The 14541-nt window shown below is 43.9% G+C and overlaps 1 protein-coding gene across 2 annotated transcripts in view; it reads left to right on the top strand.

The window, feature by feature from the left end:
• The first annotated feature begins 11118 nt into the window (after nucleotides 1-11118).
• SHTN1 (shootin 1) overlaps nucleotides 11119-14541 on the top strand; it is a 55256-nt gene continuing 51833 nt past the window's right edge. For both annotated transcript variants that reach the window (XM_030951638.1, XM_030951639.1), the window contains exon 1: nucleotides 11119-11252. In XM_030951638.1, the coding sequence (XP_030807498.1) occupies nucleotides 11195-11252 (58 nt within the window). In that variant the 5' untranslated portion in view covers nucleotides 11119-11194. The remainder of the gene's footprint in view (nucleotides 11253-14541) is intronic.

Raw genomic sequence — 14541 nt, 5'->3', positions numbered from 1 at the left:
TACTGAAAGTGTGGATGGCTTTCAGTAGTTCTGGACACACAGGAATGTGTTCTGGTGAGACTGCACAAGAGAGGAAATTGAAATTCAAACTGTTCATCTTTAGGTTGCCAACTCAGACTGGCTCAAGATTTATTTGTTGATAAAATAAATCTAGCTTCTAGAAAGAGACAGAAAGGTATTAGCATCTGCCAGCATGGGTAAATTGTATGAATGACTTGTGAGAGGGACAATTTAGAGTGTTTTTTGACTGCAGTCTGTTGTTCTTCAGCAGAAAGAAGGGAGACTAAGTGGCCATTGGTGCCTGCCAAGGACTTTATCAAATCTGGATGGGCCTGAGACTCATTACTGACCCTGATGCTGGCACCAGAGCCAGGGCTGGAGATCTGATAAACCCACAGTGCCAGCTCTCCCCAGATGGGAAGCTATTCTCACTTCTGCAAGCTGCTTTCATTTTCAGACCCTTTTACCAATGGATTTGGTCAGAAGATCACCCTTCCTTCCATAAAATAGAGCTGGTTCCTTTAGAGAAGTAAAATAGTTATTCATAAATGATAGGGCAGAACAGGCTGTTGAGACAAGCTTGGCAAGCTGGACTGTCTCCCACACAAAACACAATTGCCTGTGTTTTTCACTAACCACACCAGAATGCCTTCCTTACCAGATTAATAAGCACATGCTAGTTAAACAGACACCATTCTGAGGCACTGCAGGAAGCAAAAATGTAAAAGCATTTTTTTGCCAAGCATTTGTTCCAAAGAAATCTGCTGCTCAATACAGACTGCCTGGTTTTGGCTCTTCTGATGCCTCTGGAGTGGCTTGGAGGCCTGTGGATGTGTTTGGTGGAAGGGAGGGTTTCTTCAAATGCTGCTGTGGCTGTAGGTCAGTTCACTTAGGGTGAGGACCCAAAGCCAGGGTGGAAGTGTGTTGGTATCATGTTTTTGCTACAAAGCCATTCTATACCTATTTTCAATACCTAAGCCACTCTATACCTATTTCAACAGCTGGTCTGGAAACATCTTGGCGCTGGTGGTGCTGCACAAAGTGTAGGGATGAATCTCTTGTCTCACATGAGCTGTGCCACAGGCATGGGAGACTTGATTTCAATCCCAGCAGAGAGTGAAATGGCTCTGTAACTTCCCCTCTCTGGAGGGGATGCAGCTGCTTGGACTTGCAGCTGTAATCCTGTCCTGAGACAGGAATGCAGTTACAGCAGCCTGGCCTAATAGAGGGGTTAGTGCCCCCTTCACAGCATTCCCTTTCCCCGTCCCTCATCCTGCACCTGCAGCTGTAAATTCCTGCTCCAGTGAAGAATTGTCAAGATTAGAACCTTTGTTTAGGGCACACATGCCCAAATCTTTTCTTTGGAAAGTGGAACACCTGACAGGTCATCTTCAAAACAGGAGTTGTTTTGGGTTTGTCTTATAACATCACCTAGAGGTATTTCCTAATTTATAGCATATTAAAACCTAGGGAGGGGAAGGACAGGAGGCAGGTGAGGATAGTGTTCAGCTTCACCTTTACAATGAGTGATCATTTAGGATGGATTTTCCAGAGCCCATATCTGGGTTGCTCTGACCCAGGCAGGGCAGAGCCTTTGCTCTCCAGGATGCCCCTGCCCATCTCTCCTGTGTTGTGCCTTGACAAAACCAAACTCTGTGGCCAAGAAGTCTCCTGGCCACCACAGGATCCCTGGCTGGGTTTTAGAGCTGCCACAAGGTGGTGAGGTGCTACAGCTTCCCAGCCAAGCAGCAATAATTTGTTTTGGTTTAGGTTTGATTTTTTTTTCCCTTAAGGAATGAAAACTTAGTGGCAGTGTAATCACTGAAACAAATCCAAAATTTGGTTTTACTCAGAAACTTGCCACTGAACGCTTTAGTCCACATCATTAAATTTTGGCAATTCTATAAAAGAAAAGTAAACTTCGTAAGACATGTATGCAACACAGCTTTACAGTTAGTCTAAAAACTTTGACAGTAGGTACAGAAGCGTTTTGATTCTCATGCATCTGAATCTTTGTAGGAAGTGTCCAAAAATTAGTCAGTTACAGGTTTTGGGGTTTTTTAAATTGTTCTATGGCTCTCTATTTGAAGACAACCTTGTCTAAAGACAAGTTCACATATACCATCCATCAGCCCAATCTTTTCCAGTGCCTGAGGCCTTTGGCATTATGTATGAGATCATTCACTGAATGGTTTAAAAACTGTTTTCTGTCAATTTTCAGTGGCACTTAGCATCAGCACATCCCACTGGTATCAGCACCTTGGGATTCAGGCCTTAAATGAAAATAACTAAGGAAAGAAACACCGTCTCTTCAGTTTCCTTATTTGAAGTGTAAAATTTTTAAGATCAAAGCCAACTTATTCTGTGTGAACTCCTCTGCAGTATTTTGGCTCAGGAATGCAAAAGCAGGATTATTTTTTTACTTTTTTATGTATTTCAGCTGGATTTCTGCACATCTCCTCTAAGTGGCTTTTACTGTAAAACAGTCTGATCTCTTCTCTTGCACCTTTTCTCTAAAGCTTCATCAAGTGCTGCCAATCAGAGCCTGGATGGATTCAGAACTTTGCCTGTGGAGGTGTGGGAGTGGCAGGAGAGGTGTCCTCAGGGAATGTCAGGACCTCCAGCCATTCTGGTGGGCCGTGTGACTCCCAGCACACAGTGACACACACACAGCATGGTGGTTGCACATGTGCTCCCCAGGCTGTGCTGAAATATGGGTCAGAAATACTGCTTGGGTCACATTCTGCATATGCATTTTCTCTAAGATAGCCTGATAAGACCCTCATCTTATCAGGAGAAGCTTGGTACAGCCAATGCAAATTACATACTCATCTTCCTGCAGCACCAGAAGGAGAAAATAACAGAATAAGGGATTGGGTGCTTACTTTGGCTTTTAGTGCAAAGTGTAAGTGGCTACCATAGCAATGTGAAGCATATTTTAATAATTCTTGTAGTTTAGCAGATAATGAACAATGGCAAACATTGCTGCTTCACATGTAAGGCAGTGTGGGGAGTGGATGAAAGCAGGAGTTGGGGATGTCTCAGGTGGTGACAGTGGAGCAGCCTGATGCAAACATCCAGCAAGATGCCCCAAATCCCTGAGCCTTACTTAGGCAAGAGCTTCTCAGTCCCTGCAGAGCAGGGATGTGGCTCAGAGGCCAGAGCTGTGAGTCTGAATGAGGGAGTGAATTCAAAAATATGCAGCACAAATCAGATCACAAGCCTCTCATTCAGGGTTCCTCGGTGAATGTGAGTGGCAGGGAACAACACAAGATGGCTCTGCTGAAGGCTGCAGTGGCGCGTCACGCTCTTCACATCAGCTGCTTGCAGAATTTCTTGTCTCCTTTCCACCTTTTATCCTTGGGAATAGTGTTCTTAATGAATCTTTTCTTTTATAAATGTTCATCATTATCTAAATTGCTTTTTGTCTTTCAGTTGTCACTGCCTCTTCTTGTAGGTGGTGTTCATAGGAACTTCTTCCAGGGAGAGAAAAATGATGAGTAACCCTTTGTTTGCCTTTCCATCTTTCCTTGATTTTAATAAGACATGAAAGGCAAAAATCTGAGACATCTGTTGTTTCTTTCAGCCATTTCCACAGAGACATTAGATAGCATTTCAAGCACTCAACTGACAAAACAACTCACCTTGTGAGAACACTCTCATTTATTAGATTGTTTTATTGCACTAGTTTTGTACAATGTAGGAAATAGCCTTCCTCTCTGAGACTACCTCCATTTTTTTGCATAAAAGCAGTATTTTCACATTGCTTTAGGGTATTGTATTATACTTATTGTATATTGATTATATATGAGTAATGATATGCTTGATATTTGGAATGTGAAGCAAGTCAGTTAAAAGTAATGCAATTAAGCCAGCACATAACTGACTGATCAGACCCAGAGATGTGGCTAATGCCTGATTTGTCATCTATTTTAATTAAAAACCTTAATGTAGAAAAATAATACAAATCAAAAGTACTTGCAGAGTGAGACTATCATATATACTACTTCTGGTGATAGAAATAGTATACACTGTCATTCAAAGAATTTGTTTTGATAAAATGGCGTGAAGTGGGAATAATTTTAAACTCATGATGGTTACTGGGAACCAGCATGACAAGCAGGATTTTTCCCTTCAATGTCACTCTTAGGAGGCATTGTGTGACCTGCTCTGAGAGAGAAGACACACTGGAGTGTCTGGTTGACCAAAAGGCTCTGTGGGAGCAATCCCTTGTGGGCACACTGTATTCCATTTTCACTGTCTGTGATTCTTGGTTCCAAACTCTGGTGGGAACTTGCAGCTTTTTGAAAAGCCATTTAATGCTGAGAAGCCACAGGGCAAATCAGGGAGTTCTCTCAAATTTTAACATTCTGGGCCAAGTTTAGTATCAGTAAAACTCCACTGAGAGCAGTTTTTTATCCTTCCTGAATAGCCCTTTATAATCCTCTCAGACTTTCTAGTTCAAGGTTCATTACAGAATTTCTTTATCTCTGTTTATAGCACAGCCAGGTAGTGCTTGTGTGAGCTGTAGGAGCTGGCCTGTGGCACTGCAAATCAGCAAAATCAAGTGTTGCAAAGGATGCATTTCTCTGTCACCTGATGATGGGCAACTGGCAGAAAGTTTGTAGGGTATTTTTATGGAAATAAATTTGCTTACTCCTTGGTCCCTTTCCTTCTGGATTGTCGAAGGACTTCCAGAAATGCTGCTTAAGCTGGTGAGAATCCTTATGGAAACTTTGAGGTTTGTCCTTAAATTCTTACAAAGAACCCAATTTTCTGCTGACATGAACTGATAGAGTTCCACGGCACACAATAATGCCATGGTAATTTTTATCAGCAAAATACCTGGCATAATTATCTTAATGTAGTAAGTGTGGTCAAGTGGTGTAACGTAATCCAACAGCAGCTAAAGAATGCATGTGACAGCTTTGTTTTGCAAGAAGGGAGTAGAAAGGCTTGTTGGAAGGAGAGCCCAAATGCCTTTTAATTCAGGGAACTAGCATCTGACCCTAATTATGTGGAAAAATGGAGGTAGTGCAAGCACCAGAAAAGGGACAAGTCTGCAACAGGAACAAAAGCATCAACTGCTGTTGAGCTGTATGCAAAGTTCAACTGAGAGGGAGAGAGAGACAGACAAAGTGGCTCCAGTTGCACATAAATACTAGATGGAAAGTGTGTTGAGGAAGCAGGGCAATGGGTTATTTTTCATAAGCTGCAAAATTGCTTAATAAAAGTAAAATGACTTGCCCTTTCTGTAGAAATTAATTATGATGGCAACTTTGCAGATCAGCATAATAAAGATGTAGGCAAAATAACAGTGGCATTGAATTCAAAAGCTATGCATAATGAATGGTCTTTTAAGATGCTTATGATCAGTACCAAAAGACCTTGACTGTTGTATAGTAATGTATTTAAGTTCCTAACTAACTGATTTTATTATTTAGTTTGACATGATGTTAGTTGTTTATCAAAGAACAAGGTATGAAACAGCACTGCAAGCTCCAGGAATAACTTACTAAGGAATAAGTTTTTGTATTCAGTGACACTTCATCACCCTGCAGTGTGCTGTTTCCCTAAGACTTCTCCCATCATAAACATCTGTCCACACCAAAATCAGATTATGTCTATGTGTCACCATGAAATTATGAGCACAGACATATTTGATCCTATGATCCTATATGGCTAGGGTGTTTTGTTTTTTTGGTTTTTTGGGGTTTTGTTTTGTTGTTGTTGTTTTTGTTTTTTTAACAGCTCATCCCTTCCTCCTAGGGGAAAAAAAAAATGAGCTTTTTTTGCTATTGTCATTTACCATCACATAACATCTAGTGGTTTAAAGATTCCTGTACAACCTCTCTTCTTCTTTACTCTGGCAGCCCAGTTATCCAAATCGTTGCAGAACAAAGCAAAGAACCCCAGAGGAGCTCATAAAAGCCACTGCAACAACAGCCTCCCCAGTGATGGTGAAACAGGGTTCCCCACTTGAGGAAAGGAGTCTGAAAAGTGACTCAATTTCCAACTCTGCAAAAGTGTGGTATTTGTCTCTGACAGGCTGGAAGCATGGGAGATCTCACTAGTGAGCTATTTGTTATCTCTAAATATGTCTCCTTGCAGGTGTTGGCAGATGTTCACACCTCAGTGGGTGAAATCCACCACCTGTTTGGGCTTGAAGATAGAGGATGCACCCATTTCAACCAAATTATATGAGGTGAGCATCCATAAAGTACAATGAACTGCTAGGAAGGGTGAGCAGATTTAATTTGCTGAGTTATAGTTTACAGTTGAAAATTTAATGTCCAGGATTGTCAATTATGGTAAAATTAGAGCATTTTAAAATGCCATGATAAACACTTAATCTTCCTCTGATTTATCCCCCAATCAATTTGTGCCTTTTTGCTGGCATGTTTGCCATCCTAGATGGAGATGACTAGCAAAGATCATGCTAGTGTCTCTAATCAAATGGTTAAAGTTTTTCAAACGAATCTGTATTATCTGAGTTTTTTTATCTTTAATCATACTTATACTCCAGTTTGAATGTGTGCTGATTAGTTAGTTTCTGTCCTAGGGAGACAAGAAGTGCTTATATTTACCCTGATATATTATGCCGGTCATTATTCAGCACTGATTGGTTTGATGGAAAAATATACATTACCCCAGCAAGACAAGCTGCTTAGTCTTATTCATCCTGTTAATTAGATGCTCAAATAGCTACTGCCATTTATTTTTTTTTCCAGTTTATTGATAGTTGTTTATCTGTGCAGTGATTATGTAGTTTATTTTATCTTGTCCCCCCACTTCTCATAAAATCTGTGTGTTCTGGAAGTAGTAAACACATGGCTGTAGTGGTGCCCTGAGGGTGTGCTCAGCCTGCAGTCACAGCTCTTTCCACCAGGTAGCTCTCCTCAACAGGAGGGTGATGAACCCTCAGGAGTCAATTCAGGCTTTGCAGGGACTGATGGGCTGCACTGCTTCTGAAGGGAATGCCTTTCTCTCCCAGCCAGAGGGGTCCCCTGCTCCCTTCCTTGCTCTTTGTTCTGGGCGATGTTGGGGGTTTATTTATGTGGGAGAGGTAAGGCTGCCTTGATATTCATTACAAGGTCTGAGTAAATTTTATCCCAAAATGAGGAATGGAATATGCATATTTTAGATAGGATAGATAGATAGATAGATAGATAGATAGATAGATAGATAGATAGATAGATAGATAGATAGATAGATAGATAGATAACAACCACATCAACTTCCTGACCTACTTGATAGGGTATCAAAATCTTTAGTTCTGTATGCCCAGGTACAAGTGCTGTTATGCTAAATAGCTGATATATGAGAAAAAAAATTTCTAAGGATTTCCACATAAAGTTCACACTTTACTGTTTCTAGGTGGTCCCAGGACAAAGTTGTTCATATGCATGATAATGGTTTCGATTATCAAATTTAGTTTATTATCAAATTTAACTATTCAATTAATAATTATTCAAAATTTCAAAATGTCGAAATCCAAGAATTCTATTATGCTATGAATCCCTAGGTCTTCACTCTAGATCCTATGAATTTAGGAGTCATGTGACTAATCACTGCACCTGCTCCATCACTTGACTACTCATCAAAGTCCCATCCAAGAGGTGAACCATGGAAAAAGTTGAAAAAATTATATGCAAGCAGGTACCTCAGCTTGAGTTACACACACCTGTTGGGAACTGATCATTTGCATCAGGTTCAAGCATTAGTCAGAATAACAGGTGTGCAACACCTCACTAAGATCTATCCCAAAGTAAGACAAAGTTAGAACTTCCAGTATTTTTTATTTTCTTTCTTTTTTTCCCTGTAATTAGATTACTTTATATGATTGATGGCTACTGTGTAATTGAGATTATGAGAATATCAGAATATCAGATTCTCATCCATTGCATCCATGAGTTGGTGGAATTTAGAGCTATGATGAATCCATCTGAATTTTGGACTCCCAAAGGACATCAGTTATTAGTAATAGAGTTAACTTTTCAGTGATCTCCTAACTTAGAAAAGTATGAACAACAATTGATTAATATATTATTATTATTATTATTATTATTATTATTATTATTATTATTATTATTAGCACCACTACTACTACTATAGTAATAATAAATAATACTACTGCAGTGACAGCCATCCTATTCTTGCAACCAGCATGGTCTGAAACAAGGAGATTCTTGTTTTAAATGCTGACTTTTCAAAGTATTGTAACTAGATGTAAACATAAGTGAATAAAAACAAAAAGAAAAATTATGAAGCCCTAATATAGAAACTATGGAAGTGAATTCTTTTGATGTGGACATATTACTTTAACTTGAGTAAACAAATAAAATAATGGAAGAATTGACTTGCAGCCTTTGTAGCTATCAAAGGGATTTTATGCCCTGTTCTGGCAGCATACAACAGACAGAACATTGTTGAAGGATGAAAATGTCCAGTGCCTTGGCACTGTGCAGGGATAAGCAACCTTACAATGACTCTTTTGCAAATCCTGCTATTGCACTGCATAGAGGAAATTGGTTTGGAAATGAAAGGGAATGATATCGGCAGTGGGAAGAGGGACATGCCAACAAGGCAGCCCAAGAAAGGACACTAAAAAGTAAAGCACTGGAAAACTGCTCTGACTTAAAGTGGGGGCTATTCAAAACCAAGGTCATCCCAGAACTCCAAGGACCTAAATAGGACCTCTGTGTTCCTTCAAACTGAGGCATTTATTGATGTGTGGCTTTATTTGTAGTTTTTACATTCAACTTCTGGTTACAGAGATTCTGGTTGACTCTTTTCCACTAGGCTGAAAAGCCCTCAAGTATTGAAACTGCCATAACCAAGTAATTTGTTTCCTTTTTGCCCAATTAAAAAGATCAAGGGTTTAAGGTCTCTCATTGCAAAGCGTTCTCAGACCTTAAGTCTTTTTTGTTCTCTTGTGTTTTCTCTTTAAATTTTTTGTACCATTTTTTTAAGAACTGGATAGAGAAAATTTATTTTGGTCCTGTCAGTGTTACAGAAGAAACTTTTTACCCTGCTGTCAGCATACCCCCATTCTTTTGCAGCAGTAACTTTCTGACAGCACTTACATAATTGCTTGCACTTTGCCTCCCACTTCCTCTACAGAGCCTTCATTTTCCAAGGTCATTTCCCATTCTTTGCATATGATTAGGAGCACAAATCCATAATTTTGTATTTGGTACAGTTAAAGGTGTTTGTGCTGACTAGTTGAAAATAAGCTGACTAACCTATGAACTTGCCTCTGCCTTGGGGCATACCACGCCTCTGAGACATCAGCACAGCTCACATGGTTCTTATGGCTTCTCTCCAGGATGTTACACGTGTCATTAACTATCTGTAGGACAGAAAGTACTGTAAATCATCCATATAGAGTCTCTTCATGTTTTAAAGGTTTACTAGGTAAAAATGGGAAAACTAGAGGATTCTGTATGGGAGGAAGGAGGCAGGAGGACTGAGCAACTTTTTGTAGCAGGATCTTTTTCCTTTCACTCCCGGGTATTTCTAACTAATGTTGCCACGTCCTCGGTGTGTTCTGACCTGCCTGCCACAAGGGTTGATGGGTGTTTGCCAAACAAGGAGGGAGGGAGGCGTATGAACTGTACCTTTGCCCATGTCAGTCTGGAGATATCTGCTGCTCAGCTGACTGCTGCTGGAGCTCAGCAAAATGTATAAACAGAAGCAAACTCTGCATTGCACTTACTGTCAGCCTTGGAGTAAACTGGGTAAGGTAACCATTGTAACACAGAGATTATGACTGGATCCCCTCCTTTTTTCAGAAAGGGAGCATCAGAGAATAGAGGAGAAGTGTGTTCTTCTGAGGTGAACAGAGCAGGTCTCTGTCAAAGCCCTCTGCCCTAACGTTGTACCAAAGTTTCCCTAAAGTGCTGGACACCAGCATGCAGTTGTTTTCCCTTGGATCCTCACAAACAGTAATGCAAGCTTCCAGGGGTTTTAAAAAACCTTTTAGTTTTCTTTGTACCAAAGCACTCAAACAACCATTTTATGTCCCCCCACTCCTCTGGGCAAGGGCTCCTCAGTGGAAAGCTGTGCTATGCAAGCTGTGCAAAAGGGCACATTAAAAATGCAGCAACACACGGGCAGCAGTGTGGGAGTGGATCAGGACGGCTTAACCCCAACTCATGGGGGACTGACGCTGTGGGAGCCCTGCCTGGGGTCTGCAGCAGGACCTGGACAGGCGGGATCGATGGGCCAAGGCCAAGAGCACGAGGCTGAGCAAGGCCAAGGGCAGAGTGCTGCACTTTGGCCACAGCAGCAGCAGTACACGCTGGGGGAGAGCGGCTGGCAAGCAGCCCGGTGGAAATGGACCTGGGGGTGCTGGTCTGCAGCCAAGAAGGCATCCGGGTCTGGATCAGGAACAGCGTGGCAGCAGGCCCAGGGAAGTGATGCTTCCCCTGTACCCAGCTGTGGTGAGGCCACAGCTTAAGTGCTGTGTCCAGTTCTGAGCCCCTCAATTCAGGAAGGACACTGAGGTGCTGGAGCGAGACCAGGAAGGGCCGCAAAGCTGGCAGAGTGTCTGGAGCAGATGTCCTATGAGGAGAAGTTGAGGGAGCAGGGGTATTCAGCCTGGAGGATGCTCCAGGGAGATCGTCTCACTCTACAGTTCCCTGAAAAGAGGTTGGAGCCAGATGGGGGTCAGGTTCTGCTCCCCAGAAACCAGCGACAGGACAAGGGGGCACAGTCTTAAGGCAGGGGAGGTTTAGGTTGGACATTAGGAAGAATTTCTTCACAGAAAGGGTCATGAGACATTGGAATGGGCTGCCCAGGGATGTGGTGGAATCACCATCCCTGGAGGCGCTGAAAGAAAGTCTGAACGTGGCGCTTGGTGCCATGGCGTGACTGACACGGATGTGTTCGGTCACAGGTTGGGCTCGATGACCTCCGAAGCCCATTCCAGCCGAACGGATCTGCCATTCCGCTCCCGCAGCCGGGACCCCCGCCCCGGGCCGGGCCCGCCGTGCCCGCACCCGCACATGCTCACTGGGGCGCCGCGGGAGTCTGGGCATGTGCAGAGCGGAGCGGGCCGGGCCGCTCGCCGCGCCCGCCGCGCCCCGGGGCTGCGGCCGCCGCCGCCCGCCCGCTGCCAGGTGAAGCCGCGCTCGCCGGGGCGGAGCGCAGCAGGGCAGCCGCCGGCCCGTGGCGGTGGCGGCGGGACAGGATGAACAGCTCCGACGAGGAGAAGCAGCTGGAGCTCCTCGCCAGCCTGAAAGACCAAGGTAGGGGCGGGCGGCGCCGCCTCCGGCGCTGGAGATAAGCGGCCCCCCCCGCTCCGCCGCGGGCCCGGGCTCGGCCGGCGGGAGCGCGGCCGCCGCGGGGCGAGGGCTCCGCGCCCGCCGGGGGAACGGAGCGCGGCGGGGCGGGCGCGGCCTGGGCGTCCCCCGGCCCCGCTCCCAGGCCCCTTGCTCTGCCCGTGCGGAGGGAAATAATAAAAGCCTTAATGAAATAAAGCAGGGCAGTGGAACGTGTTGGCTCTTCCCCATGTGGGCGGCTGCCTCGCCGCCCCGCAGGTGCCCGCTGTGGCTGCAGGTGGCTTGGAGTCGATGATCTCGGAGGGCTTTTCCAGCCCCGCTGGCGGAGCGGCTCTGCCGGCGCGGCCGTCGCGGGGGCCGATGGCGGTGGCGGGAGGCGGCGGTGCCGCACATGGGCCGTGGGTGCCCGGTGCTGCCCTGGCGGGGAGCTCGGAGCCCACAGCACCGGACAGCTCCAGGGGTGACAGTGTGCCCGCCTCGCTGTCCCTCCGAGGAGCTCAGCCTCACGTGGAGCTGAGCCAGGCCGTGCTGAGCTGTCAGCGTGTCCCATGTCCCGCTCCGTGCTGCAGGGTCCGGTCCTGGCCCGAGCCATCGAGCTCCTGCCGTCCCTGTCCCCATCAGCGATCAAACTTCCCGCTGATCGCTCAGGACTGTCGGTTTGACTGACTGATGCGCTGTCGGTTTCTGTAGCACTTCAGTACTTCCACCCTGGGCTGCCTTGGTGCCGTGTGAGTCACTTTCGGTGCTTTAGTAGGAAAGGCCAGAATTTCAGCATGTTCAGTTTCATTGAGTGCATAGTCTGACTCAGAAACCAGAACACTGTAATACTTAATCCTCTGCAAGAAGGCACATGGAAAGGAGTTGGGGTGCTCATGATCCATTTTTAACTCCCCTGTGGTCAGTCTGTCCCTGTGCCAGGTTGATCCAGCAAAGCTGCAGCCTTAGTTATTCAGGTGGGCACATTCAAGCGTTTGGAGATCTGTTTGAATTGTGAACATCTTCCTGTGCACCAAAGTGTTTGAATTGTGAACATCTTCCCGGGCACCAAGTGGTCGGTGTTCCCTCCTGCATGTGCAGAAGGTGTGAAGGAGCCACCCTGGAATTCACATCTGGTATTTCCCACTACCGAGCTCTCCTGGTCTCCCGTGAGCTGGGGAGGGGCAATTTGGAAAGGAACTATTGGGCAAAATTGTGTAGAAGAGTGAAATTACAGGAGTGTGATCAGTGCCCATCTTTCTGTCATTCATTCTGACCATAAAGGTGCTCCATCACTTTTGCTGTATTGCAGAAGCTTTTCCTAACCAAGTTTCATTTGAATATTAATGGACTATTTATGACATGCTTTGTCACTTTTTGAGTTTTTCCTGTATGCTCAGCTTTGGAAAATCACGATTACCATCAGCACAAGGTAGATTCTGTCTTGGAAGGATTCATTAGGTGTAAAATGATAATCTTACAGCTGAGCGTTTAGGTAATCTGAGACCAAAAAATAAGGCTCAAAATCTGGTTCACTTGCTGACTGACTGCTTCCCTCCAGTACTGTTGCCTCCAAAAGAGCATTTATTAAAATGACAATAATAAGTTGCAAAAAAGACAAGTTTGTGTTATTCTTTAGAGAAAACTGAGCCTGTTGAAATTTTTTAGAGCAGGGCTACAGTTCTGCTCTCTGAAAGTCTTCTCCTCCAGTGGGCTGGGTATCCATTAATGTCTAAGGAAATTTTACAGGACTAGAAGAATTAGTTCAAGGGAAAGTTACTGTAACTTGAGGACTGGCTGTCCCAGATCCACCTGAGCTGTTGAAATAGAAGCTGTACTTGGCAGACCCAGTCCTGTAAGGCTCTGTTCTTTGTGGATGTTCATCCTTAAACACAGGAGTTTTGGTGTGTTGTTGTTAGGCTAACATACACTTTTGTGATTATGTGGCTGGTGAGAAAGTTGTTTTATGTAGGCAGAAAGTTAGCTAGTGGGGAAAAAAAGAAAATACTCTTCTGTTTTACATCTTAAACTATCAGAAGTTGTGTTAACTGATGAGTCTGGTGTCTAGAGTGAAAAACTCAAGCAGTGAAAAGGTAGTGACTTAAATGAAATTATTCTTGTAGTTAGATAAAATACATTGTTACTGTAGACAAGTAAATTTGCTAACTCTTTATATAATGTAATTTGGAATAGATAGTGTCCCCTCCATTTTTATTGATAACAAAACAAGACTATTTTAGATACTACCAACTTCCCTCAAGTAATTTTAGGATGGTCTGTTGAAGAGAGTCTCTTAATTTTCTTGTTTATTGCTTCCAAATGCAGATAGCAGTATTATTTTGGGAATAAATGCAGTTGGTGGAAGGATCTGCTGGATCTGAATATTTGGGGTAATGGGTACACAGACTTATCCTATCTTTATTTTGTTCAGAGCAGTGTACGGCTTCAGGTTTTTGTAACATTTTGATGTGTAGTCAGATTTCTGGAAAATGCAAATGGGTTTGGAAAGGCTTCAGAAAACATTCATTCAGTAGCTGTTGGCTTGGTTTCTTTTTCAGGATGTGTTTTTCTACTCTTGAGAAGCTTGCCTGGCACCAGGTAATGAAATGTCTGAGGAGTGGTGCCACAGCAGCGTCTGTGGCTGACTGCTGTCACATTTCGGCTGCTGCTCTTACTTCTCCTCACCAAGGTCAGGAGATGGAACCTGAGGCAGGTGTTTTGTCGCTGCCCATTCAATTCTCAGTGGCAGCTGTGAAGCTCTCTGGGGCTTGGGCAAATTTGCTTGGCTGCTTGGCAAAGCTCTGAGCAGCAACAAGGACACTGAAGCCGTCTGTGTGTAAGATACTCTTATCTTTCACCCATGCTGAATTTTCCAAGTCCTGTGTGTTAGACTCAGATACCTGATACTGATCATTCTTCAGCTTGCTCCATTACTAAGTTTAAGGTGAGCATCATGAAGAAACAAGATCTCTGTATTGATGATATTTTGGATTTAAAAGTGTTGTTTGAGTTTTAATCCTCAAATAGTTTTCTGAAATGTCATGGTTTAATACAGCAGTTTCACTATAAATATTACTGTTGCCTCACTATACTTTAGGTGATGTTTCCAGTGATGTACACTTCTATTCAACTGGCCCTTATATTTCTGTGGGTAAGACTTAAAACAAAACAACAAAAAAAGGCAGATTGGCAAAACTTTGTGTTATTTTAGTGGTTGGTTGTAGAACCTGAGGAATGGTAGCAAACTTGACTAGCAGCTGAATCATAACAGTAATGGATT

The sequence above is a fragment of the Camarhynchus parvulus genome, chromosome 6, assembly GCF_901933205.1.
Source record: "Camarhynchus parvulus chromosome 6, STF_HiC, whole genome shotgun sequence".
Lineage (NCBI taxonomy): Eukaryota > Metazoa > Chordata > Aves > Passeriformes > Thraupidae > Camarhynchus > Camarhynchus parvulus.
This window is presented reverse-complemented; position numbering and strand designations above follow the sequence as displayed.